The sequence below is a fragment of the Teleopsis dalmanni genome, chromosome 1, assembly GCF_002237135.1.
Source record: "Teleopsis dalmanni isolate 2A chromosome 1, ASM223713v2, whole genome shotgun sequence".
NCBI lineage: Eukaryota > Metazoa > Arthropoda > Insecta > Diptera > Diopsidae > Teleopsis > Teleopsis dalmanni.
In genome coordinates, this window is record NC_051846.1 from 201,380,204 (window position 1) to 201,408,012 (window position 27,809).

Genomic DNA, 27,809 nt, shown 5'->3' on the forward strand with positions numbered 1-27,809 from the left:
CCGTTAAGATTAGTCGTTGTAACGATGTCTGGTGTCCGAAATGATCTACATGATGCCAGCGCTAACTCTGTGTCTTGTTGTAAAAGCTATAACTTTGACTTTTCTAGCAGCTTCTAAACATCAAGAATCAATATAGCCTTTACTACAAACATGTGTTGAAATATTGTATTAATTAGTACTTCTTCTTAAACTTCAACATTAAAACTATAATAAACTTATTAATAAATTCGGTATAACTTTTGAAATTTTCACGTTTTTCTACATATTAAATCATATATATGTATGTAAGCAATATTAAAACTTTAAGATATGTAACTATATATCAATCGTGTATATCATTAATATGCTAAATCCACGTTAGTCTTCTAAAAATAAAACAAACAAGATTTTCTCATTCGTCTCAAGTTCATATCATCCTAACTTTTGCTGATTTTTGGCTTATCTGCGTTGGTTTTTATTGTTGTAAAATGTTTGCTAAATTTGAAACATTATAAGTTTTCAAAAGTGTTTAAAAAAAAATTAATTAATTAATAGGTGTTAATATGTATATGTATACTAGAATTAATAAAACATCGGCTTTTGCTCTATTAAAATGTTAAACCAGTTCGCAAGTTAAGTTGAGCATTTACGCACATCGCACGCACTATAAAAACTATTGTCGCGGCTTCTGTCAATCATACACCTTCCAAGCTCTACAGACAACAGGTCAAGCACGCACCAAAAATCACCAAAAACAAAATGAAATTCGTTATTGTTTTCGCCGCTCTCTTCGCTGTCGCTTTGGCTGCTCCTCGTCCAGAGGAAGCCACAATCTTGCGCTCAGAATCCGAAGTTGGACCCGAATCCTTCAGCTATGTGTAAGTAAAGAAATTCTGCTGAGATGGAATTATCAACCTTTAGTGCTAACAATTATTCTCTAATTACAGGTACGAAACCAGCGATGGTCAATCTGCTGATGCACAAGGTCAACTCAAGAACATTGGAAGCGAAAACGAAGCCATCAGCGTACAAGGCAAATACAGTTTCGTTGGTGATGATGGCGTAACCTACACCGTCACCTATGTTGCTGATGAAAACGGTTTCCAACCACAAGGCGCTCACTTGCCAGTTGCCCCAGAAGCTTAAGTTTATAGTGATGTGAACTTAATTAGGTGTTAAAGTTTTTTGTTACGAAATTGAAAAAAAAATATAAAAAAAAAAACAAAAAAAATATTTTATTAACATATGAGTGAAATTAACAATTTCAAACACAACCATATTCTACACAAGCTGGCCCAAAATATTGTGAAGCTAACTGCGGAATGATAATGGCTGACTTATAGTATTGTAATTGTTCAACTCTAACTATCTTCCTTAAATATGGAATTTCATTAATTGCAAAGAGCGGGAAATTAATTAATGTCTCACAAATTATAATTAACATATACGACTACTTATTAAGTTAATCGTTACAAAAGATTTCTAATTACTGACTAATTGAACAGTAATCAAAAAATACTCCGATAGTTGCAGAAAAAGAAATTGTGCACAAATTTTACATCCGATAGTGGACCGTCTTCGAAAAAATATGTCATCATTCGTTATTGAGGCAATAAGTCTACACACTTAATTGTGATACCAACACTTAACATCTCAATACTTTAGTGAAGTGAAAACTGTGTTTGATCTTAATATAAAACAGAGTTAAAGATAGTTTAACACCTAAAAATGTTGCTTTGGTACTAGTAAGAGGTGCTCCACTTTCTTCTCTAAAGCCGCCTCTCCATCTTTACAACTTCTGCAATATTCATGAGAAGTCATTCCTAACCTAAGATCTCGTCTAACAAATAACCAGTGACCAGTTATATAAGCCAATACCTAAGATGTATACGCTCTTAGTAAGCTGAGAACGTCCCTTAATTATTTTCCATCATTTTGCTATCACATTTATCTATACTTCACACTTCAGGTTTTTGAGTGACGCTGTTCTTCAATACAAAATAACAAATAGCAACATGTACTTGGAGATCGTTTCCATCTACAACCAAGGAAAGATTTGTAACCCATCTGCTTATTTCATCGACCCCACAGGTTCCTTCAATATCGTCATGACCCGGTACCTATACTAGACAAACCCTAAAAAAATTATATAGTTCAGCAGTGCCTAACAATCCTAAGCATCCTTTGATTTTAACACCAACTATCCCAGTAGGTAACCTACTGGCTAACCTAGTATATATTTATCGTTGTTTTAATAATCATGTGTTTGCTTAGTTAAATACGCTATAACTTTGCTAACATCTCTGTTTGATAAACACTACAGCGGTCAATGAAGCAAACTTCAGTCCTATATTCTTTGAGAAAATACCAAAGCCAAAATTTTTGTTGTTGGGTTTGACATGGTTTGTATAGAAGTGTCGAACAGGTGTGATCGGTTATTCGCATACAATTGCTATAGTTATTCATGATAGAAGAATGACCCAGTTTCTAATCACACCATAATGTCATGGATTTTAATCTCACCGCTACTGTTAAAGGCACTATTAAGAAGCACTTCCAATGCCTTACTTAAGGTTATTTTGGAAAGCTTCGATGAATGCATTGGAAAAAATCTCGATTTTAATAAGGTCAATCATAATAAGCGTTAATCTTTTCGAATGTATGGCGACCAACTAAATTACCAAATAGTAGGAAACGTTTGACTATGTGGAATGTGGAGTTACGGTTCACGTTATATCGACACTTCTTATATAGATATGCAAAGCTACATTAGTCTTTTGCATTCTATCCTCAATATTAAATTATTAATTAGTTTTCTATTTTATATAAATCTATAGAATTTAATATTCTTCTTCATAGGAATTTCTCTTTGCAAAATTTGTCTTTATATTTTTTATGAGTGCTTAACTGAAGGAAAAGAGTTTGATTTCGTTGACAATTGTCGTTTAATTAAAAAATAACGAATTAAATATTTAAATAATTATTATCTAAACAATATCGATAAAAGACATTTTTTACACTGACTGAATGACACCGACTTTATTATTTTTCATAAATCTTTGTACACAATATTATTGAGTTCGTTTTATATTTACTTTTTTTCCGTAGTACCTTTGTAGTTGAGACTTCACTTAGGTATATGTGCACCTTCTGGTTGGAAGCCATTTTCATCCGCAACGAATGTGAGTGTATAAGTTTGACCGTCAGGTGCCACCCAGGTAACTTTGCCAGTTATTGAAATCGATTCCTTGTCTGTGCCCGCATTATTCAGTACAGCTTCTTCGGTACGCGTAGTGCCATCACTCAATTTATATCTACAAATAACAATAAAATTTATTTGATTAATGAAAAAAAATTTATGAAATTACAATTAATAATAAATTTAAACAAAATGCTGAAAAAAATTAAATTATATGATAACATACGAAAAACTATAACCGCCAATTCCAATATTTTCCACAGAGTTTTCTAAAATTTCGGTGTCTCCTTGTGGTGCAGCCAAGACCGCGGCTATAACAGCAATGAGTGTTAGACAATGTAGCTGAAAATAAAGTAAATATGAGTTCTAATCCTTATGAAGTCATAATGCTTAAATATTGTTTCCTACCAGTTTCATAGCGACGGAAATCTATTTGAACCGAGTTGAATCTTGTACGTGCAATCACAATTGCACTGTTGAAATAATTTCCAAACCGAAGGCAAGTGCATTTTATATGCTTTCAAATGAAATGCAAATTTCACTCTAAACCACTGCGTAATATAAATTAAGAAACTTAATTAGTTGTTAAATACATAAAGAAGCTCTGGACTACTGCTAGTGATAAGCAAGTAACATTTAAGACAAGTTCATCTGCAAGAATAGAGGCTTCTTGAACTGCAATATTACCAGTAATTGCACCAGCAGCAGGCAATATGAATTTATCAAATAATTAATGACAGAATATATAAATGCATTCATAATAATTCATAATAATTAAAATACAGATATTGATTTAGTAAATAAATGAATGTGTTTATTTTTAGTAGATATAGAAGGTAAGAAATTATTTCTGCCCAAATATGCCCAGTTAATAATAAACATCGAACTGTGTTTTGGAACTGTGTTATCTATAGCGTATAGTGTATACAGCTGGAAGGTGTTTAAGAACATATAATCCATCATTATTTTATGTAAACCGAAACTGATATGTAGTTCATGATTATTAAACATTACCTTAATAGCTCAAATGTCACACTGGAACGAATGCTACTGTTGTTATAATAAAAATCTACTTTCAAAGAGTAATTACTAAAACAAATATAAGCTACATTAGAAATATAAGCGGTAAACACTTGTTTGTAATAAAATTCGAAAAGCGATAAATAGCTAGATAATATACTAAAAGCCATAGATTATGTTGTAATCAACCAAGAACAGCCTAGAAAGCAATAATTTTACTAGAAGCAAGATTTCAGTACGTGTTATGTAAATGTTGAAACCATAGACTGAGCAGTTATGTTTAGTTAAGCAAAGAAATAAGAACTGTTCCCTATGTAACTTATATCCAAGATTAGAAAACATCCAACATTTTTAAGTGGATGTCCTATTCATGAATGCAAAGGGTTTCGTGTGATTTAAAGTATTTGTTATAATCATTATAATATATTGCATATTTAAATAAGTATTTCTACAATATGGTTATATTTCAAAACTGTTCTGTACACCAACGTAGAAAAAATAAAAGCAGGCGCCTTAAAGAGAGTATCTCTTTTTAAATCTTTTGTTCACAAAATCTATATGACGTCCCCCGAACATCATGTTTGCCACCTTTGAAAATTAGATGAAAATTAGCTAAAGAAAAGCGAACTAAGCTACAAACTGCTATAGACACAGTAGAATACTGAGCGATAATTTAGGAACTAAAATTAATAAGAATAAATCAGTTCATATGAACATCACTAAGCCAAAATTTAATTAGCTCCCAATAACACTACTACGCTCCCAAATTCCTTACGGAAATAATGCAAAGTATCTTGTTTTGGCTTTTGATAGTAAGCTAAGATGGAAGGAAGTACACATTAATTAAACAAAGTGAAATTAAGCTATACGTTACATATATGGACTAGCTCATCGGGCAAAGATCAAAACTTTCTGTATGCATTAATATATTAATATATAGTAAAACGACATTTTATAGTCTTATAATAGTAAACTTATGCTTGTACCACAAAAAACCAAAATCAACATAAATTCATCAACTTCAAAAAAAAATTGCTCTGGAATATCTTAAAAATCACATAACTAGTGGAAGAGCACTCTATACGACTCGAAAGATAAATAACTACAGAAGGTAGCATGTTTCTTAAAACTACAAAAAAGGAAAGAGTTGCTAAAAACAATACAAAAAGAAAAAAAATTCGAACAAACAAAAAGACATTACATATGTAAGTATATACAATATGACAATATAATGTATATATTATATATTGTACATATATATATATATATAAGAATATGTATATGTTGCAATTAATAAGAATAAGAATGACAATATAATGTATATATTATACATAGTATCATATATGATAAGAGTATACTACACCGTCAGGAGTCGGTACCCTTTTTATTTCTACTCTGTGTACATACCTATATTTATGATTACTATCATATAGTTTTTAAAATATTATAGACATGTATATAAATGCAATTAAAAAACAATCTAATTTTTTATGCTAATTACCGAGAATATACTTTTTTGTATAAATGAAGAGAATTTTCATGTTTAACGACGATGAGGATATGATGTTTCTATCTCTGCTATTTTATTTAATTTATATGTAGAAGTCTTTATCATATAAACACAGTATTTCATTCTTAATTCAAGGCGTCTTAAGGGGGGATTCCCTAAGGATAACATTTCAGAAATGTGCTCAGAACACAAAGTTGCACTGATCATAATCTTATATTATTGTTTGAATTGGGAATATCAAATAGTTTATTAACAGGACGAGGGTCTGAACACGTAATTCATTTGTATTTCCTGAAAAATTTTGGAAAACCAAATGGTATTAAAATTTAAGTGGTTTAGTATATTATTGTGTGAAATTAAAAAAATATTTAAGATTATTTAATAACTATTTAATAATAATAATACAAAAATTAATATTACTCTGTTTTCTTCGCACTTCTGTTAACACTTTTTAAACACTTCTAAAATTCATTTTCAGCACTCTTTAAAGATCCACTAAATTTATACGAAGGAGAGAATTTCAGGAGTGTTTCTAACTATGTGTAGCTCCTAAGGAAAGTTTTACTCGCACATAACAGTGATTTATGATTGTTAAATACTCTTTTAGAGGGTTTTTGTTTAGGCGGGTATTATATAAAAAAATATACGATCTCGAATAAAGTGAACATTTTTAAATAAACTTCGGTTAAAAAATTAACACATTTTTTATTTTTTATTAGATTCAATAATGTATTATATACGACATTTATGTAAGTATAACAAAACATTGCTAGTACTTCTTTAAACTATACTTTAAAGCGACTGATCATTAGCTGAGTTATTAGCTTCTACTGAGTTCCAGTCAGTGTGGTTCACAACTCGACTTCAAGTCGTTTGATAAGCTCCATCAATCATGACGCCAATTGTGTTTTTCACTTTTGTTTTCATTTCTAGATTTTTTCTTAATTTTTACTAAAAATATGAATGCATAAAATTTTGGTAATTAATTTATGAATTCAGTTATTGTTTGCTTTTCAAAAAAAAAAGATTATTTTTATCGAAATACAATACTTCAAAGACTCATGAGTAATTTGATTAATTTGTCAGAAATGCAAATACATGTAGTGATTAACATATGTTTCCTTAAATATGCTTTTGAAGAGTTTAAACCTCCAAAAAATTTTGTCTTTTTTCTATTTTGACTAAAGAACTTGTCAGTTGTTGATGAAGTCAGACAGTACGTAATTACGGTGATTAAATCTTAAAAAGAAAAACGTAGTTTCAATAGTTCGTCTCAGAATTTTAGTATCGCAGTTTCCACTATAAAATGAAGATGAAATCGGAATATTGCAACACACCATAAACAGTTTTTTACAAGTGCACAACGCGGATACTAAAAATACGTTTAAAAACTATTATAATATATATAAATATATTACTAAATTGAAATTTAAACCAAAAATGAAGTTACTTATTGTTTTTGCTGCTCTCTGCGCCATTGCCTTGGCTGCACCAGTCGATGATTCTTCAAAGGCACAAATTTTGCGTTTGGAAGCCGATGTTCAGCCTGATCGTTATAATTTCGCGTAAGTGTGGAACATTGATGTTTCGTGTTCGATCATATGTAATGACTTTTTATTAAACTTGTGTAGATGGGAAACCAGTGACGGTAACAAACATGAAGAGCAAGGAGAATTAAAAAATCTTGGACCTGAGGATGACGCCATTGTTGTTCGTGGCTCCTACTCTTTCGTAGCTGATGATGGTAAAACCTACACAGTTAACTATGTTGCAGATGAAAATGGATTCCAGCCTGAAGGTGCACATTTACCCAATGTACCAATTGGAAATTAACACTAAAATCGAAAAAACGAAAATACCAAGAGCTGTTTATTATATATATTAATAGTTAGTAAATATGTTTATCTATTAAAAACATTTGCAATCTTTGAAAACTCAAATTCGTTGTTACTTTGTGCCAAAAAATGAACAGTTCTATTACTTGAAACTTATAATGTAAACTAACAGAGCGCCCCTCGTCTTAGGTCATCTTTAATGTAAACTTTTATTGGTAATTCAGTGCAACTCCTTTTCGGTTAAACAATTTGCTTTAAAGTCGAAGAAAAATATTAAAAAAAATATAGTGTAAAGTGAAATATTATATGAACCAAAATATTATCATAAATATTTACATATATAAATAATATTACATAAAGTATTGAAAAGATAAGGTGTAGATTAATCCTTCAATTTCTCTCAAGCAACATTTTCAACTTCGACAACTACAGCTCCAAAAGTAAATATAAATAATACACACTTGTGATTGAGATTTCAATTAATTCTTTACTTTAGTTTGTGTATGTGAAATACAACTTCCTTCAAATTTTCACTACGAGATATCTTACAATATTTAGCGCATTATCATCAAAAATTTCAAAGAGTTCTAACTTGAGAAATGCCCCCACAAATAAAATTCTTTTCATAACCCTATAAAAAAGATCCAGTGGTGCCAAGATCATATGATGTTAAAAGTCAATTAATATCAATTTCAGAACTTATGTAGATTGTTTTGTGTCGTACAGTCCTGTTGGAAACACATCTTCCATAGCCATATATTCAATCCTGCGTTATAAAAACTTGATAATCAAGTGGGTTTAAGATTCAAAATCGATAGCATCTTTATCATTTTGAAAAAAACACATCGGCCCAGTTGCAACACTATTACTATTATTTATTACTTTTATTACTATTACTATTATTTATTGACATATTCATTAAGCGAAAAATGTGCCTTAACTATAAATTTTCAGCCTATGCAATCTTGAGCTCGCAATAGCACATTCGTTAAGAGTAATTTCTGCGTCATCAAGTACCCAACAAAGCCCCACTTGGTTTCGGTTTGTTGGTAGCTAAAGCATATCAAAATAATCTGTCAATAGTGCCAGAGAGAATTTTATGAAAGGAAGAGTCTGGTTTGCTGCTTAATTATCTGTATACATTCCGATTTAGGCGCCATTTAAAATTTTGAAAAGTTATAATTGAACGCAAATCTCAATGGTGTAAACGAAAGTAGTGTAAGTATCCAGCGCAATCGGTATATTTGTATTTTGGTCAATAATCTTGATTATTTTTTGTTACTTTTAAACACATCAGAACTTGTCAACATTCCTGAAGGGAATGTTATTCTTAAAAAACATGTGATTTTTGATGATGATTTCAATGCAGATGAAAGACAGATTACTTTTTTGTAAATTGCTTTATGAAAGCAGATAAGTAAGAATTACGATAGGCGTGATTATTCCCCAGTAAATTTACAAGACAATCCTTAAGTTTTAAATGTATAATGAAAGTTTTTAAGCTGTATGTTCAAATTTCTCCACCTTTTAATTGTTACATGTAGACGGTATACTTCTCTGAAGCTTACTAATGTGATATATTCTTTTGATAGCTAACTACTAGCTGATAATCTTTAGAAATGGAAGAAAACCGTGAAACATTTCTTTTATTTCTTATATTAAGTATATATTCACATATACGAAAATCATGCATTGACCTCATATAGTCTTAAAGATTTAAATAAAGTTTTATTGTATATATTTCATCAAAATTTTTTTGTTTCATTTCTGCTTTTTAAATGAGCTATTTAATTAAATGTACAACTGCAAAATTAATGAAGTTGCATCATTTAAATTAAAATTTTAAAATACTAGAGAACATCTTATACAACCAGTTAATCTACATTTTATATGGAACAAAAACATTTAACATGCAAGAACATATAAAATTGCAAGGCGAGCAAAATAACAATAAAATTAAAAATTATTTTAAAAAATAATTTAAAACGGTCTAGAAATCCAAATTTTTGGTTTAAGAAATAGAAAAAAATCCAGTTTTGGAACATGAAATAGGTTTCTTTAAGACACACATTGAACTTTCGTTTCAGTCCGTTTTTTATTTATGTACTCGTTTCTGTAGAAATTTTAATTTCAGTTTTAGTATAAAACGGAAGCACATGCATTGCAGAAGCATCCATTAAGTATTGAACTTTCAAAGGAACAACACAAATCCAACAAAATGAAATTCGTCATTGTTTTAGCCGCCCTCTTCGCTGTAGCCATGGCTCGCCCAGGTGATGTTGAAATCTTGAAGTTGGAATCTGATGTGCAACCAGAATCCTACAACTTCGCGTAAGTTTTACAGAAGAAAAAGTTACTTAAAAAGGATACTTCATAGAATGGATTAATTTTCTATTGTTTGCTTACAGTGTTGAGACCAGTGATGGTACATCCCGTGTTGAAGATGGTAAATTGAAGGATGTTGGCACTGAACACGAAGCTATTGTTGTTCATGGATCATTCTCCTGGGTTGATAAGGATGGTCAGAAATACACAGTCAACTATGTTGCTGATGAAAACGGTTTCCAACCCTCCGGTGCTCATTTACCAGTTGCTTAAATAATTTTTGTTACTCATTAATTGAAAAGAAAAAAAAATAAAATGAAAAGATTTAATATTTTTTAAAAATTTAGTCTTTTTCTTAAATTCAAATGAAGTGAAATTAATGTGATAAAAAAATTTAATATAACATTGAAAAATCAAATCAAAATAGATTTGTAAACCATCTGTGTAATCTTAAAAGTGTTTAGCTATTTACACTTGCTGTGATAACTTAATAGTTTGAAAATTCAGGGACAGGCAAATGTTATTTGGTATAAAGTTGATTTGAAAAATACACATATACATATACCGTATTATACAATCAATACTTTTCAGCCTGGTACTTTCCACTACAAAGTGAAAGTATTTGGATAAAAATGTATAGAAAGCAATAGCGACTGATAAACAAACAATTTTACAGACGAGTTCCTAAACTGAACAATATGATAGTAAACCTTTCAGCAGAATCTGACTAATACTATATGTGAATAATATAAAGAATGCATTTTTAAATCTATAAAAACTTTCTATTCTAAGTACATATGCCATTTACTTTTTTAATTTTTAGAAAATATTTATGATGACTATATTTTCGAAATTTGGGTTAATCAATTATTACAAACCTGTAGTAGCAACAATTTAACCTAATCTAACCAGAATCGAAGATACTGTATACTGTTTTAAATATATATTTTTTTAATGAATAAATATAAAAATATAAATAAATATATATATAGAACTAACTGCCCAGAAAATGGACATGTTTTTATAAGGCCCCATTGCTTATTTAGTAGGTACATCACTATATTTACAGCCACTATATTATAAAGTGTCTAATACGACAAAAATTTCATTTTCTACAAAAAGAAATCAAAAAGTGACCTTTACCTCCCGACTAAACGTATAGGAAGCCTGAGGTAGAAAATGTTGACTGCCTATTAGTATGCCATAAATAATTAATTCACAAAAAATTATAAAAAAAAATTATATATCTTAAAAAATAAGTTCTACAAAGAATAAAAAGACTTATTCACAAATAATTATAAAAAAAATGATATATGTTAATATATAAGACCTACAAGGAATAAAAATACAATATGGCATCAAAGAAAAGAATAAAAAATAATATTTATAATTTTATAAATAAATAAATAATAATAAATAAATAATAATAAATAAATAAATCGCATTTATCCATTTTCTTCTATATGGTTTCAATGGATCAAGTTAGAAGTTCGTTAAACTAAGAAAAAGCATGTTCTCCAAGTCACCCTGCTGAAGGAGAGTTCTATGAATGTATATAGATTTGCTGTAAAAGTAGATTTTATGAAAGAACTTACAAAAATGCATCCAATTTGCAATGCAGAAACAATAAATTCCAGCTGACTTGGCATAGAATTGCGATATTTCTTATGATGTTTCACACCAAGCAGTCAAAATGAAAATAAAAAAAATAAAAACTGACTGACAATGAGTCTGGACAAATTCCACCATGGTCACAGCAAGAGATTCAGTTTATCATTCTTTACGGATTTTGGGATAATCTAAAATATATACAAATATTTAATGAGTGCCAAATAGTATATGGTCAGAATGTACCGTCGCTTCTGCGGGTATCAAAGTAACTTTCAGACCGGTCTCTTTTCTTTGAAGGGTGAAAATCCCGAAGGTCGTCCAAAATCGTCGGCTGATGGTGTAAACTTCGCTTTAGTGAAGCTTGAAGTTGGTGAAAATTAAACATTGACTCAGGAAAGTCCATGGGGGTCAGGGCCTAAAGCTTCTGCTTTGCTGAGGATGGTTGAGGTTGGTTCCTTAAAGGGAATGTCGTGGTGGTTGTGGTTAAAAGTCAAACTTACATTGATTGATATGAAGTCGCATTTTCCAACCGGGTGCTGTGACTTAAAGATCAGCAGAGGTATTAGATAGGCTTCGCTCCTCACTAAGGGGGAAGTTGTGTCCAAACATAAAACTTCAGTTGGTATCGCCAGAATTCCTTGGAGTTCCAATGAGGCGTTCATTAGCCACCGATGCCTATATGAAGCACACCGTGGTATCGAGCCTTCACGGCAGGTATCCATGTAAAATTTTGCATTTTCATAATTCAGGAAAACACCAATTCACCCTGTTAAAAAATAATCATTGCGCTTTTAGGAAGTGAAGAAATTCGTTCAGCATCACATAATTGACTTAGATTTGAAGTATCTCTTTACATTAACTGAAATCTTAACTGGGATTACATTACAACTGATACAAAACAAATAAATAATCTATCTACATTCCCTGGAGGAGTGCTTTGAATGAGGCTCATTTTGAAGAACCTTTCAGATAGTGGATATTTCCGCTTGATATATACATCCATGATATGTCCACGGAGTAGACTTGGTTCCAATGCTACTATCTGTCGGTGTATATCTTTACTTCTTTTTGTATTATAATCAACCCTGTTTCCTATCAAGGAAATAAAAGTTATCAAAACTCAAGTGAAGTGTATATAAAATGATTAATGGAGTAACCAATGCTCGAAGTAGTTGATAGGATCTTACTTTGTCCTTGCGTGTTTGCGTGGTACATACTTTAATCCCTTAGTCTTTGTGCAGTATAGATGATGATTAGTAAGAGAAGTAAGCAAGTGCATTTCACCTCTGATGCGTAAATTATTCCGTCTGTTCCTCCCGTGCTGATTTTTGCCGTACTGAATCTACACATAACCATATTTTTGAAATAAATTAAATTAATTTAAATTTTAATTGAGTTCAATTTTTTGTGAGTTGTATTTTTAACATTAATACTTTATAAATAACTCAAATTAAAAATTTAATAAAAATTTCACATTAAAAAAACTATTCAATAAATTCGCTTTTAATATGGAAATGAATTCAAAGTCAAAGTTGCTTCTTTTTAGTCTGAAATTATATATAAATATATTTATTATAATTTATTTATTTAATTATATGTTTAACACGATTTATTTGTATTCGTATGTGAGCTTGTAGTATATGCAAGATTGTGTATTAAGTATGTATTAACTGATCCCTGACTGACATATAGCAGCGATAATGGCTGTTAAAAATCGGTGCTATGAAATGCATAGAAACAGAAATAAGAAGAGTTAAACAGTTAATTATTTTTTTGGTAATTGAGATAAAAAATTTGTGTTTTTATATTTCAATTAAGAATGATTAAAATGTTTGCAGTTCCAATGCCCCTAACTGTAATCGTAATAAAGACATTGCGGCGATGTTCTGTGACTGAAATTTATAAAAAAGATAAAAACTTGCACGTCATTAATTAAGCTAGCATTTGAGTTTTGTTTTTATTGCATTGCCAAATATTTTGCATATTAATTATTTTTATTTATTTTTTTTTGCATTTGACAACAATGAATTGATTCCGAAATGAATAATATTTTTTGTCTGTTATAATCCAGTTCTATGCACATAAAGTAGCATTAAACGCATGCAAATGGCTTCTATTTTCGAAACTATGACTGAACTATGGTATTTTGAATGCTCTATACGCAACTGATTTTTAGTATAAAACAGAGCAGATTCGATAGAAAGATCATCCATTAAGTATTGAACTTTCAAAGGAACAACACAAATCAAACAAAATGAAATTCGTCATTGTTTTAGCCGCTCTCTTCGCTGTAGCCATGGCTCGCCCAGGTGATGTTGAAATCTTGAAATTGGAATCTGATGTGCAACCAGAATCCTACAACTATGTGTAAGTTCCACAGGACATAAGGATAATAAGCAAGGATAAAATTAATACAAATAAAATTGTTTTTATAGTCTTGAGACCAGTGATGGTACATCAAAAGTTGAAGATGGTAAATTGAAGGATGTTGGCACTGATCACGAAGCTATTGTTGTTCACGGATCATTCTCCTGGGTTGCTGATGATGGACAAAAATACACAGTCAACTATGTTGCTGATGAAAACGGTTTCCAACCATCTGGTGCTCATTTGCCAGTTGCTTAAATAGTTTTAGTTTAAATTGTGAATATAAATAAAAAAATTTTTTAAAGTATATATATGTGAGTGTTATCTTATAGTGACTTAATTATAAAACTTGCAAGAAATATCGTGTTTCAGACAAAATCAAAACAACTTGACTGCTTTATAGACAATATTTTATATAGAAATGATCAGCTTCTAGCATATTAATGTGTACCATCGAAATAATTGTGCACATACTAAGCAATTCTATAATGCATAGAAATTTTTTACTTTTACCTTAGTTTTCCAGATTCATAATGAATAATTTATTATCCTATTTTCTAATATTTTAATTTCTATTAGTAATCTATATTATAATCACAAGTCAAGGAATGCAAAATTTCAACCAAAAATGTATGTGAATATCACATTTGGACACAACTTCAAATCGCTTATATAGGAAATATTCAAAAATTAAAGTAATGAGTCTGCTTAGGCAGTTTGGTTCAATTTTAGCGAGGTGATTTGGAATCAAACTTTTACGAAAATTGATCCAGGTATAAGCTTACTCTTTATAATATTTAATTATTTAAATTATTTAAAAATAATAATTTAATCAAAAAATATACTTTGTTATTTTCATATATACATTTCCAGTCACTGTTTGTGTTTTAAAATCTCTGGTCCCCATTTCCAAATTTTATGCAGTGTTGGGGTGATAAGTGGATAGATTTGATTCTTCAATTCATTATTATGCTCGAGGTAAACACGATTTATACTAACACGAATCATCACAGCGAAATAGACGATCTATTTGTAAATTTAAAAAAAATATTGCTGTGGTCCAATCTTAGGAAATCATTTGCTGTGTAAAAGTAAGTCCGAAAAACTCAATCTAGCGTATTAAGTTCGCCTAACTTCATTCAGATCCAATAATTGCAATATCAAAAGTTAAGATATGGGTAGTAATATTAAGGGCAAACCTTTACTAGTTGATGAACCTGATGCAGCACTTACCCATTAAAAATATGTGGAAGTTTTGAAAAAAATAAGTGACAATATTTTCAACAAACCATTTCCGTAAGTTCCGTAGATCTTAAGAGGAGCAAATAGCCACAAATGGTCACTAAAACCTAAATCACAAAACGTACTGAATTTAAATCAACTGATTGTTACTAGAAACAGTGTTGCCAACTTAAAAAAAAATAAAATTTCTGAACATCATACTTTTTTTTTCACGTATAACTATGGAAAAAGATCTTTTCATAAATTGATAATAAATTTATTTAAACATAAACGTAGACTTGTAATTGTTTTATCTATTTAGGTATAAGAATGCAAATATATTCATGATCACAAGAAATTAGACTAGTTCCTAAACGTTTATTAAAAATATAATCAAACATAATGTTTCTATACAAAACGTTTTTTTAAGTGTTTTGAACCAAGGAAGTGAACAAAACAAGGTAAAATTATAACATTTTATAATTAGATCTCTGCAAAATATTCTTTAAATATCGTGGTACGAGTATAAGACAATATCAAATGAAGAACTACAGGTAAGGTGAAGTGAAGTGAAGGGAGAAGAATGATCATGTTAGAACCAGCCGGAAATAATGATAAATACGAATGTCTAGCCAATGTTAATGCTGGAAATTCGGTGAAGTGTTAAGGAAAAGGGGACCTAAAAGCTTAAGCCTGGTTCTGGATAAACCTGGACGTAGACTTAACAGGTATTCTGGTGACTTTTTATCGACCGCCGGTAGGCATATACTACAAGAGATACGACAGGGTAGACCGAGATATTAACATATGTAAATAACTTTGATTTGTTTCTGTGTATTATGTGTACAGAGGTTCTATGTTTTGAGAGAACTTTGTTCATGGATTTCGTGGCCTGAATGCTGAAAAAGTATGAGCTTTCTACCTATTTGCCTGTCGGAAAGGCCATAAATCTGCCTACGGCTGTGGCTGGCAGGAGCAGGAAATGAAACAGAAGTTTCCATAGAAGAGAGCTACAGGAGATAATAATATTTATCACGCAGTACTAACTTGAAAGCCACAAGGCACTACACGCAGTCTAGTTTGGTAAAATACGCAATTTTTTTTGGTCTATTTACGAAAGTATTGTTTAGTAATTGCCAGTTTATTTTTGTTTAATAAAAGCAAAAATAGTAGAAACTAATCATATTTTAGTTAAAAAACTAGAACAATGCTTTGAAAAAATAGTAGATTTCACTTTAATTATAAATAAGCTTGTATATTCAAATACCAAACACAAAAGGGAATCGAATTTGTTTGGTCCCTCTGGGTCTCTGGGTCCCTTTAAACTTTTTCTGCAGACAATTTTAACAAGCTTGGAAAAATTAAATAAAAACTTTTAAGAAAAAATTAAGACTACTTTGATTTCATTTTTCACTGCTAAACTCCTTTATTTATAATTTTATTTATAATTATTTATAATTTATATTACAAATTCCTTTTGCTTCTGTCGATAACAGTTCAAGCAAAATAGAATAGTTTTGAATCCATATATGAAAGATTTAACTGAAGTGAAGTTGCATATTCCAGGAGGGATTAGAGGATTGATAATAATAAATCCCCCACCAAATAAAGTGAATTAATTAAACAAATCCTTTAAAGTTCAAGAACGAATTAAAATTGTTCAACAAATTTGATGTCTTACAATTAAAAAAAAAATTAAGAAACATTTTTTGTGTTTTAATACACCATTTCTTTTATTTATTGTCTTCTTATTTTAATTAAAGCTATTTAAGCAACTGGCAAATGAGCACCAGATGGTTGGAAACCGTTTTCATCAGCAACATAGTTGACTGTGTATTTTTGTCCATCATCAGCAACCCAGGAGAATGATCCGTGAACAACAATAGCTTCGTGGTCAGTGCCAACATCCTTCAATTTACCATCTTCAACCTTTGATGTACCATCACTGGTCTCAAGACTATAAAAATAATTTTATTTGTATTAATTTTATCCTTGTTTATTATCCTCATATCCTGTTGAACTTACGCATAGTTGTAGGATTCTGGTTGCACATCAGATTCCAATTTCAAGATTTCAACATCACCTGGGCGAGCCATGGCTACAGCGAAGAGAGCGGCTAAAACAATGACGAATTTCATTTTGTTTGATTTGTGTTGTTCCTTTGGAAGTTCAAGACTTAATGGATGATTTTGATATGCAGGCAAGTGTATTTTATACTTAAAATTTTAGATGATCTTTCTAACAGTAAATATCATAGGTGAATTCTGTACGAAACATTTGCATACTACGAATGCTAAAAATGCATAAGTTTAATGAAAACTGGATTAAGTGTTTTAATTTGTTATTCGAATATTAATTTTTGTTTGTTACCAACTAAAAAATATTAATTCAGTTAATTTTTTTAGTGCAGCTATTAGTATTGAAAATATAAATTTTGCATAAAATGGAGTGAAATTTACTACCTGATTATGCAAAAATATTTATAAAAAGTCAGCAAGGGTCATAAAACTTTTCAACGAATTTATTTAATTCTTCTCATTAAAATCTGTGAACTAATGTTTGATATCTGATTTATTTTGAAGCTTTATTATTGTTGCAAATATTTGTTTATTTTTATTTAAATTATTCTCTTTTTCTAAAAAAAGAATTTAACAGTATTGCAGACAATATCTTTTTTAAGCTATATATTTTAGTGTATATAATTGAACTAAATTTATTAATATTTTATATGAATTTCTTTTTTTTAAGGAAATATAAGCAAATTTAAAAAATTCAGAAATGTATGTATTTTCTTTCAAATACAACACTATGATCTTAACAGAAAAGCTATATATTATATTATACGATATAACATTACTTTTTTTGCATATAGGTACAATAGTTAACTCTGTATTCCACCCGATGTAATCACTAAAACTTTTTATATTGAATAAGGTATGAATACACTGGCACACAGATAGATAAATGCTAACGACAGTCCATGTTATGGAAAACATCTTCATTAAGATTCTAAGAAGTGGTAATAGTGATACCACAGAGGTGCTAGCTGACAGAAAAGACTTTTAAAAGGATGTACCTTTCCTGAGTTAGAAAATGATTACATTAGCAATGCTGGATGGATCTAATGTGGATAGATGCCTTTGTGTCATAAAGGGCCGACTAGTGATAGAGTAGATCAATTTCACTGAATTCAACAAAATGTCGAAAGAAATATTTCGCCATTTATAAAAACAACACATAATACTAAAAAATGAGAGTACTTTTTAAAGATAAACAGTTAGGTTAAAGGAAATCAATGTAATAAACCACTGACTTTAAGAGTAAAATCAATTTGAAATAAAAGAATTATTTTAAGTGAATTATTTAAAAAATAACTAAGGCATATTAGCATACATCAAAATTGAAAAGTAATTCGAAACATTAATATATAGCAAAATTAACCGTTAAATAACAACGCAGTAAAAGTCGTAACTATCAAGAATGCTATATATAAAAATTATCGTCTTTAGAATGAAAACACTATTAAACAATTTTTTAAACTTATTTACTGAAATTGTTTTTAATATATTAGTTAAAGAGTTTTAGATTACCGATATGGTTTCGACACGTTCCTCGTTCATTGTCAATTTTAGTTTGGGGAATAGCTAGCAGTCTCACAGAACCATATCAGATTAATATTGTGAATAATAAATAATATCGATGGTCGATTTTTGATCTCACATACCATGATGTCTTCTTACAATGGTGCACTATAAAACAACAAAAACTAACTACCTAGAATATCCAATCGAAATTAGAACGAAAATCATTGAAGTCTAGCTCACGATTGTTGTACAATTCTTAAATAATGTTCTATGTTCGCCTTCTGATCTTGTGAGTAAATTCATTTAAACTTACTTACTTACTTACTTATTTGGCCATAACAACTCATTACCGAATTTCGGCCTGACGCAGCATGTCTCCCCAGGCGCCTCTGCTGCTTGCGCACCTTCTACAGTCTCGTACATTAAGTCCAGTTAGTGCTCCCTCAACTTGATTACTCCACCAAAGACACGGTCTGCGTCTATCTCTAAGTCTTTTTCCGCCAAATAGAGGACTAAAGATCTCACGAAGAACTTTTCGCTCGAACACTCCCAGTGCTACCTCATCATTCTGTGATAACGTCCATGCTTCTGCGCCATACAGAATCACAGGGAGGATGAGCGATCTATAGAGTATAGTCGCCAGCCACTACTCGCACATTTCTACCAGTAGCCGACATATACTTCGTTTTGCCATCATTCACCGCTAAGCTCATTCTAAGGCAGCTGTAACGTCATAGTTGCTATGCACAATGATGTCAATGTCGTCGGCGTAAGTAAGGAACTGCACACATTTGTAAAATATTGTTCCATTACGATGAAAATATGCCCTGCACATGATTACTTCCATGATGAAATTGAAAAGATCACATGGTAAGGGATCAATTTGTCTGATGCCTCGCACGGTATCAAAAAAATACGTGCAATGTCTCGTATCGTGCTGGACACACTATATCTTATAACCAGTTACAAATATTTGCGTGACTGACAAGCTCCTATAGGACATTTTTAATATGTCTTTGCAATGCCGAACTCTTCACTCTCTCTTTAATCGTCCATTGGACTATGTGACACGAAGCCGGTACAGACTATCTATTTGCGCAAATCTTCTGTCAAAATCTAATAAACTGTTATTTTCAGTATCCCAGTTTGCACAAAACAATTTTAGAGTTTCTTGATATTTTGTTCATTTCGAATAATTTTTGGTAACTGTGCCTGGTCATCGTCTTAATGATCCACATGATTGTCACAAAATCGGCCCTAGCAATGAAAAATGTATACGTGGAATATGCAATTGTTTCCATATACATTTAAATTTTCCATTTAAACTTTCTACTATTCACTATTGAAATAAAAATATGTTAATATTATTTTTTTCTTTTTTAATCTTCTTATTTTATATGGATTGAAGATTTGATTATTTCATGTAACGATATTTGAACATATGTCACTGGAGAGAAATTAGACAATTAAACATTTGTGTCATTATCCAAACCTATATGCCATTACGGTCTCTTTACTTTCTCATTCGCGAGAATGGCAGAATTGAGCCTTCCTAAACGGACGTTCTTTGTGCACTGTTTAATGGGAACTTCTACCTAAAAGATTATTTTTCAAGTGTGATATATGGTCAATGTCTCATCCGTTGTATTACAACAGACCGTTAATTGTGCTTAAATAAGCTTTGATGTACAAAGCTGGCACTCCGGCCTAAGTTAACCTACTCCTACTGATACTTAAAGAAATCAAATAATGTTTTACATAAAATAACTTTGAGCAATAAAATTTTAGGAAATAATTGAACCACTGCTTAAAGAATTCGAATATATATACATATCTCTACTGTCTCTAATGTCATTATTTTTCTATCTAACTCTTCTCTAATTTATTTCCTTAACCTATAGAAGGTACATATTTTAATATATCTATTACATAAATGCATGTAAGAAATAAAATTCTGATTTAGTTTTAAATTTCTTTTATTTTTTTCACATGTAAACTAAAAATATTTAAGCAACTGGTAAATGAGCACCGGATGGTTGGAAACCGTTTTCATCAGCAACATAGGTGACTGTGTATTTTTGGCCATCCTTAGCTACCCAGGAGTATGATCCATGAACAACAATAGCTTCGTGATCAGTGCCAACATCCTTCAATTTACCATCTTCAACCTTTGATGTACCATCACTGGTCTCAAGACTATAAAAAGAATTATATTTGTGTTAGTTATATTCTTTCATATCATTCCCATCATTCCAATAGTTGTACTTACACATAGTTGTAGGATTCTGGTTGCACATCAGATTCCAACTTCAAGATTTCAACATCGTTGGGACGAGCCAACGCTACAGCGAAGAGAGCGGCTAAAACAATGACGAATTTCATTTTGTTGGATTTGTGTTGTTCCTTTGAAAGTTCACTACTTAATGGATGCTCTAGAAATGCAGATTGGTTACTTTTATACCAAAATTTTAATCTGTATTTCGATATTTTAAATATCATAGGTAACCAAATTAAAACGGAGAAAGCAAATAGCGAATTTCATGTTATGCAGAATAATATTTGAACTAGAAATGCAGGAAATATAGAATTGCATACCAGTTCTTCAACTAAAAAAAAGTAGCACCGAAATTATTGAGCTGAAGAGAGCGCTTGGAAGTATAAGAGAATTTGATTTAAATTCTCTTCTACTTCAACAAAATTCTTTCCCCAATCGAAATTTTTTATAATTTATTTGTTTTATTTTGTGCATAGAAACAAATGTGCATACGTCATTAAAAAAAAAAAAATATTTTGTTTATAATTTTTATTTATAATCAGAAAATCTTTAAGATAAAATTTGAAACCGAGTGTATTTGAATGGAAATAAAATTGAATAGTGATTTGCGATATTAAGATTTTTTAAATTGACAGGTTCTTATGTATTTTATTTCTTATTTAAATTAAATTAAGTTGAATGGAATTAATATAATTATTAATATTACCTTAAACCAAAATCAATATATAATAGCTTATAATGTTTTTTCAATGTTTCAAATTCACTTATGCTTTATATGTATTTGATATCTAATTACAAAAATCGTTTTTGCATCTGCATCTGTATCTATGTTATTTGAGTTCATCTGACTATATTTGAAGTCAATACATTAAGTAGACATTGCTCTTATGTGACTGGTTTTCAGTGTCAACTTTGTGTTCTACAAATCAACACTTTGCTAATTAAAAAAGTGACTTAATATTATATTTTATATACTGAAATAAATATTACTTAATTTGTTTTTATTTTCTGCACATCTGGAGAGGAATTACCATTATCACAAAAACAAGTTTATAACATATTACAGTTAAGATAATTATCATTATAAAGCAACCAAATTGCAATTATACGTTACTGCCTAAAACTTAACAAATATTTTATATATATATCATTTGAATAAAAAAAAAAGTAATTAAAACTTCAATAATTTTAGAGTATAAAAGGCTTCTGTGCTGCTCTTAATGCAATCAGAAAGTAATTAACTTGGATCGGCAGAAACTCAGTAAAATGAAATTGCTCATCGTTTTCGTAGCTCTGTTAGTTGTTGCCTTAGGCGCACCAAATGATGTTGTCATTGTAAAATCGGAATCGGATGTGCAACCGGAATCCTTTCATTTTGCGTAGGATATGGACTCATATAAACAATATCCAGAATTTTCACATTTTTTTTTAATTTTAAGCGTTGAAACTAGTGATGGTAAGCAGCATCAGGAAGATGGCCAAGTTAAGGATGTAGGCGGTGAGCATCCCGCTATTGTTGTACACGGCAGCTTTAGCTACAAGGACGAGCATGATGGCAAAGTTTACACTGTCAACTATGTTGCTGATGAACATGGCTTCCAACCAACAGGTGAACATCTTCCACAATTGCCAAAGGTTGTTTAAGTAGTTGTTTTTACTAGTAATTTGATTAAATATTTGTAAAATATGTACTGTTTTTTCTTCGATTTTGTTACCGTGAAATAAATAATTATATGAACAGCAAAATAAATTGCAATAAATGTAATACAATCTGTTTGATTTTAATATAATGACTTCTAAAGTGAGTCTTAAAGTCATAAAAAGGATTTTTATTACTGTACATCTGGCTTCGTATCTGTTGACGGTTTCAAGATTAAATCACCAAAGTAAGATAAAATAAAAGATAAACAAGAAAAAGAAACTAATTTAGATTGGCAATAAAATTAGAGTATACCATTCTAAGTTAAGCTGTATGCGTAAAATTCCCTATTATTCTCAGCCCAGTCCATTCAAGCACATTACTAAACCACGACATCTGTTTATATTCTATACCGAGTTTTCCTACCATTTTCTCATGTTTAGTACTACAAAAGATATACTCCAAATAAGCTACTTGCGGCATTTAGTCATTTAAGCAGAGTCGTCTTAGTACTTTGCCATTCATTTCATAATCCCTTTTAGCTTTCTTTGTAGTACAACGGTAGCACTATATTTCAATATCTTCAATTTTGTTTATTGTTGTAATTCCTAGTGTCCATGTTTCCAATCTATACAATAATGCGAACCAGCACAACATTTCATGTATCGTAGCCGTAGTTTTTTTGGTTGAACCAATTTATTGTATTTACAATATTCTGTGCCTTGACTTCATACAGTGACTTTCACGGTCTGAAACATTTCGTTTGATGTTGATGCCAACATTCTTTTCAGCTACTATATATTATCCTAAAGACAATATGAAATCGTTTATTTGATCTGTACTTTATAAGAATTGCGAATGGTGGACAAATGGATTTAATAATAGCTGTGATTTTTTTTCATCCTCTGAGTGTACCTCATTTGAACTGTGCTAACAGATAAGTTTTTATATCCGAAGAAGACGGATGAAAATATTAAGAAATATTTTGCAAATTTAACAATTTGCTAAATACCGACTTCTTTAATGGTTATTAAATAGTATCCATACAGTTACCACTTTCGAAGAAATTGTTCTATGCAAATACCTCTTAAAAATATAAAGAACTTCTCCTGACAAATGACCTTCAAAAAAGGGAAAAAGCTTTTCAACCTGTGGGTAAGACTACGGTGCACTTATGACCCAACTATAAATATGATTGACTACTTTGAAAAAAGCAAAACAATGATTAAGAAATATAAAGCGATGCTTTTAAGCAGTTTAAAATATATAGTGAACTACTCCTGACAAAATAGAAAAATTGCCTTTATCTGATCTTTTGGTTTAAACGATATTGCTTGTTACGAAGGAATTTCAAGCGAGATAATTTAAAATAATGTTAATAAAAGTATCAGATTCACAAAATACATGTGTTTCAATACTTCTATATAAATACAAGTCATACACCGAAAGCCGTTCAAATATGCGTTAATATGAAGAGAAATACTACATGTGTAGTGTCATATTTACAGACATGTTCGTTATTTATTGAATTATATACATTTCACATTATATACATTACATATGATTTAGTTTTATGAGTATTTGACAAATTTATTACTATGACTATCAATCTAAAATATTTAAGCCTTTGGCAAGTGGTCACCTTCTGGTTGGAAACCATTTTCATCAGCTACGTAATTGACAGTATATTTTTGGCCATCCTTATCAACCCAAGAGAATGTACCGTGTACAACAATAGCTTCATGGTCAGTGCCAGCATCCTTCAATGTACCATCTTCGCTGTGTGATGTACCATCGCTGGTCTCATAGCTACAGTAGTAAGAAGTGTGATATAGTGTCACCAAATTTTACAAAAAACACTTTAATTTATTTAAATTTGGTTTAATTGAATTAATTAAATTTAATTAATTTAATTTAATTTAAAATGAAATTATTTTTAAATGAATTTTAGCGACGCTGGTGCAATAGGTCACCATACTTACGCGTATTTGTAGGACTCCGGTTGCACATCAGATTCCAATTTTACGATTTCAACATCACCTGGACGCGCCAAAGCGACAGTGAAGAGAGCGGCTAAGACGATGATGAATTTCATTTTGTTGATTTATGTTATTCGTCTGCAAGTCAAAAACTTAATGGTTGCTTTCTTTTGAAATGCGCTTGATTTTATACTCTTTCATATTTTAGATGTATATACTGTGAAGCGTAATTATTTTTTTCATTTTAAATATTTTTAATGCATATGTTGTATGAAACTCTCAATTTGCATCTTTAAGTCTCTTTTTTCTAAAATTACTAATTTTATTTTAAATTAAAATTAATTTCAAAATCCAGTTCGGTGAGATATTCTTTGATTAATTGTGCTAATTTTAAAAACTTAGAATTCAACCAACTATACACAAAAATCGCCTTGCACCGTCGTTAAGTACAATAGTTTTGTATGTATTATTTGTATTCACTGTAGTATTAGCCATTTATCTAGTATTTATGTTTCTTTTTTTCTAATTCAATGTTTCTCACAATATATTTGAAGGTGTTAATTGACTAATTTAAGTACAGGTGTGATTAAAGTCTAAATATGAAGACAAGATTAAGAATGAAATATTGTATTAAACAAGTGTATGGCAAATTATTTATTTAAAAATCAAAAAAGAAGTTTTTTGCGTGTTTTTAGAATATAATATGAATTAATATTAAAAAAAATAAGTAAAGTAATTTTAAGATATCAAATGGGTATCTTTGATTCTTAGATGAATAAAAATTCTGTAGACAATGTCGCCTAAAAATATGCAGCACTTTATTATTATTATTATTTTTATTTTTTTATATTTTTTCACTAATCAATTGTATCTTACATTTGTATGCATCTCTTCTACATGGTTTAATAACTTAAATCTACAATACTAAAATTTTTTAAGATGTTATCTACATTTTAAAAAATATCAGTACATTTCTAGTTATGTATATTCAGGCGCTTTCTATGAGACAAGAGATCATTAATAATAAATCATGAAATTGATTATATAAATTTTACATTATCGTTTGGGTCTATAGATACACTGAGCTTAAGTTTGGAAACCATTTTCTTTTTCACTGATAATTAAGATGATAATTAATATTAATTGTAAGAAAATTAAATTATTACGTGCTTACATATATTATACATCAGTACTATATATACAACTGTAAATCAAATATCTGGCATACTTAAAACATCAACCTAGTTTGAAATATTTTCTATTTACTATATATTGTTATTATCACCGTATATTCCGATTTAGGATAAGCTTCAGTTTTCTTCTCTCTCTCTCTTTCACTCCCCCTTACTGCTTCCTCTCTCTTTCACTCACTATATTTGTGTTTGTCTCTCCACCTCTCTCTCTCTTGCTAACGCTATGATCATTGAAGTGGTACAATTTAGTGCTGTTCACGTTATTCGAATTTTTTTAAAAACCAAAGTTCTTCGATTATTCGAATATTCGTATTTCAACGAAGTCTTCGAAGTTGGAAAAAAATTTGAATTCGAAACAAAGCAAATGCTTTCATCCCTCAAATAACTTGTATGACGCACGTTTGTTTGCATTTTGTGCTCTCACTTCAATTTTTGCTTACGAAGTCTTCGGAGTTTTTCACTGCACTTATACTTCGAAGACTTCGAGAACAAAAATTTACAAAAAATTCGAATTTTTTTCCAACTTCGAAGACTTCGTTTACTATTCGAATATTCGAATTCTTCGAATACTTCGTAAATTCGAATACGAACAGCACTAGTACTAAGTTAATTATATGCTTCTTCATTAATCTTCGACATGTGACAGTAAGAATAAAGCACACTCTTTAGTTGCTATGAATAGCTACCACTTATTAGACTAATACAAAATGCCTACTTTAGAATTTTATGAATTAGATGACATAAAAAAAGTAAATAAGTTGTCAGTGGATTGCAAATGCAAGCTTTGATCGGAGGATTTCTTTTCCTGCACCTGTAATTCCATTATCCAGATTTATATCTGCACAAAAGTGATGATCTTACGATTGTGTTATTTTTCTTATTATGGTTGTTTTAATTTACATATTTACATACTTATTTATTTCCTGTATATTAATTTCAGGAAATATTCAAATGTTTGTTAATGCTTAACTATGAACTTGTTTTTGAATATTTTCAAATACATGATTAGTTTCTGTCATTAAATATCTTCACTTTCTGTCATAACCACTATATTTTTAGCATGTGCTATAAACGGATCTAAGTGATTGTATTATATAAAATATTATTGAGAACAACACCCCGGCTGTGATTTCGAATTATTTCTTTCTGTTTAAATTTGATTTTTATAGTTATAGTATAACGGTTGTTGGCATGACAAACCAGAACCTTTTTACTGAAACTCAATTATATGTATATATATACATATGTTATACCGAAAACATATGCTCAAAATACATATGCTCAAAAACCGAAAACACTAAACAAACAAATTCCAAAAGGACCACAAATATGGAGCTGTTCTACGTAAAGCAATATCAACATAATTCAACTGTCTCAATATAAGGTCACCAAGACCATTCTCAATGCCATACGTTCATCCATATTCATCGAGACCTCATGACTCTATTTGTTCATAAAGGTAGAGAACATACCATAGGTGAACCCATTTTGTGGCGGTTTAAAAGGCTTCTTTGCTTACTGCAACAGTTTTTCAATTTGCAAGAAAAAAATTAAATTAATTGATTTTAATTAAAAACATTTATTTTGTAAAAACAATTATGGCAGTTTCATTCATCTTACAAACTAAAACAAAACAAATCCGTGAATCTGTTACACGACTTAGGCTTCTGGAGCAACTGGTAAATGAGCACCTTGTGGTTGGAAACCATTGGCATCAGCAATATAGTTAACAGTGTAGGTTTGGCCATCATCACCAACGAAGCTGTATGAGCCTTTAACTGAGATTTCTTCGTGATCACTGCCAATGTTCAAGAGTTGACCTTCAGCATCATGAGTGAATCCGTCACTAGTAGAAACGCCGAATTTGAATCCTTCAGGTTGAACATCAGAATCGAGGCGAGTAATTTCAGCATCAGGACGAGCCAAAGCTACGGCCAAGAGAGCAGCGAATACAATGACGAATTTCATTTTGTTGGTTAGTGTTGTGTTTTGTTTGCAAGTTGGAAACTTTGTGAATACTCTTCTTTGGTAAGCAGCGATTTATATATGAAAACCGAAGTTTGAAATATCAA

General features: G+C 30.3%; 9 protein-coding genes across 9 annotated transcripts; 5 read left to right on the forward strand and 4 right to left on the reverse strand.

The window, feature by feature from the left end:
- Window positions 1–703: 703 nt before the first annotated feature.
- LOC119671354 (larval cuticle protein 65Ag1-like) lies at window positions 704–1,129 on the forward strand. Its single transcript, XM_038081942.1, has 2 exons — window positions 704–857; window positions 927–1,129. Exons 1-2 carry the CDS (start codon window positions 739–741, stop codon window positions 1,123–1,125), a joined length of 318 nt encoding a protein of 105 aa, XP_037937870.1. The 5' UTR covers window positions 704–738; the 3' UTR covers window positions 1,126–1,129.
- A 1,860-nt stretch (window positions 1,130–2,989) lies between these two features.
- LOC119671355 (endocuticle structural protein SgAbd-6-like) lies at window positions 2,990–3,678 on the reverse strand. Its single transcript, XM_038081943.1, has 3 exons — window positions 3,587–3,678; window positions 3,405–3,520; window positions 2,990–3,293 (listed from the first exon to the last, which is right to left on the reverse strand). The coding sequence occupies exons 1-3, from the start codon at window positions 3,593–3,595 to the stop codon at window positions 3,107–3,109; spliced, it is 312 nt and encodes a 103-aa protein (XP_037937871.1). The 5' UTR covers window positions 3,596–3,678; the 3' UTR covers window positions 2,990–3,106.
- A 3,381-nt stretch (window positions 3,679–7,059) lies between these two features.
- On the forward strand, window positions 7,060–7,578 carry LOC119671353 (larval cuticle protein 65Ag1-like). The gene is made up of 2 exons (XM_038081941.1): window positions 7,060–7,273; window positions 7,340–7,578. Exons 1-2 carry the CDS (start codon window positions 7,149–7,151, stop codon window positions 7,539–7,541), a joined length of 327 nt encoding a protein of 108 aa, XP_037937869.1. The 5' UTR covers window positions 7,060–7,148; the 3' UTR covers window positions 7,542–7,578.
- A 2,121-nt stretch (window positions 7,579–9,699) lies between these two features.
- Window positions 9,700–10,191, forward strand: LOC119671356 (larval cuticle protein 65Ab1-like). Its single transcript, XM_038081944.1, has 2 exons — window positions 9,700–9,874; window positions 9,952–10,191. Exons 1-2 carry the CDS (start codon window positions 9,762–9,764, stop codon window positions 10,139–10,141), a joined length of 303 nt encoding a protein of 100 aa, XP_037937872.1. The 5' UTR covers window positions 9,700–9,761; the 3' UTR covers window positions 10,142–10,191.
- A 3,519-nt stretch (window positions 10,192–13,710) lies between these two features.
- LOC119671360 (larval cuticle protein 65Ab1-like) lies at window positions 13,711–14,104 on the forward strand. The gene is made up of 2 exons (XM_038081949.1): window positions 13,711–13,846; window positions 13,915–14,104. The coding sequence occupies exons 1-2, from the start codon at window positions 13,734–13,736 to the stop codon at window positions 14,102–14,104; spliced, it is 303 nt and encodes a 100-aa protein (XP_037937877.1). The 5' UTR covers window positions 13,711–13,733.
- Window positions 14,105–16,819: 2,715 nt separating this feature from the next.
- On the reverse strand, window positions 16,820–17,225 carry LOC119674194 (larval cuticle protein 65Ab1-like). The gene is made up of 2 exons (XM_038085324.1): window positions 17,093–17,225; window positions 16,820–17,024 (listed from the first exon to the last, which is right to left on the reverse strand). Exons 1-2 carry the CDS (start codon window positions 17,203–17,205, stop codon window positions 16,835–16,837), a joined length of 303 nt encoding a protein of 100 aa, XP_037941252.1. The 5' UTR covers window positions 17,206–17,225; the 3' UTR covers window positions 16,820–16,834.
- A 3,432-nt stretch (window positions 17,226–20,657) lies between these two features.
- On the reverse strand, window positions 20,658–27,705 carry LOC119667065. The gene is made up of 5 exons (XM_038076349.1): window positions 27,403–27,705; window positions 24,606–24,682; window positions 24,208–24,374; window positions 20,921–21,083; window positions 20,658–20,847 (listed from the first exon to the last, which is right to left on the reverse strand). Exons 1-5 carry the CDS (start codon window positions 27,703–27,705, stop codon window positions 20,658–20,660), a joined length of 900 nt encoding a protein of 299 aa, XP_037932277.1.
- On the forward strand, window positions 22,157–22,694 carry LOC119674204 (larval cuticle protein 65Ab1-like). The gene is made up of 2 exons (XM_038085334.1): window positions 22,157–22,305; window positions 22,366–22,694. The coding sequence occupies exons 1-2, from the start codon at window positions 22,193–22,195 to the stop codon at window positions 22,568–22,570; spliced, it is 318 nt and encodes a 105-aa protein (XP_037941262.1). The 5' UTR covers window positions 22,157–22,192; the 3' UTR covers window positions 22,571–22,694.
- LOC119671361 (larval cuticle protein 65Ab1-like) lies at window positions 24,055–24,689 on the reverse strand. Its single transcript, XM_038081950.1, has 2 exons — window positions 24,548–24,689; window positions 24,055–24,374 (listed from the first exon to the last, which is right to left on the reverse strand). The coding sequence occupies exons 1-2, from the start codon at window positions 24,658–24,660 to the stop codon at window positions 24,185–24,187; spliced, it is 303 nt and encodes a 100-aa protein (XP_037937878.1). The 5' UTR covers window positions 24,661–24,689; the 3' UTR covers window positions 24,055–24,184.
- Window positions 27,706–27,809: the final 104 nt, after the last annotated feature.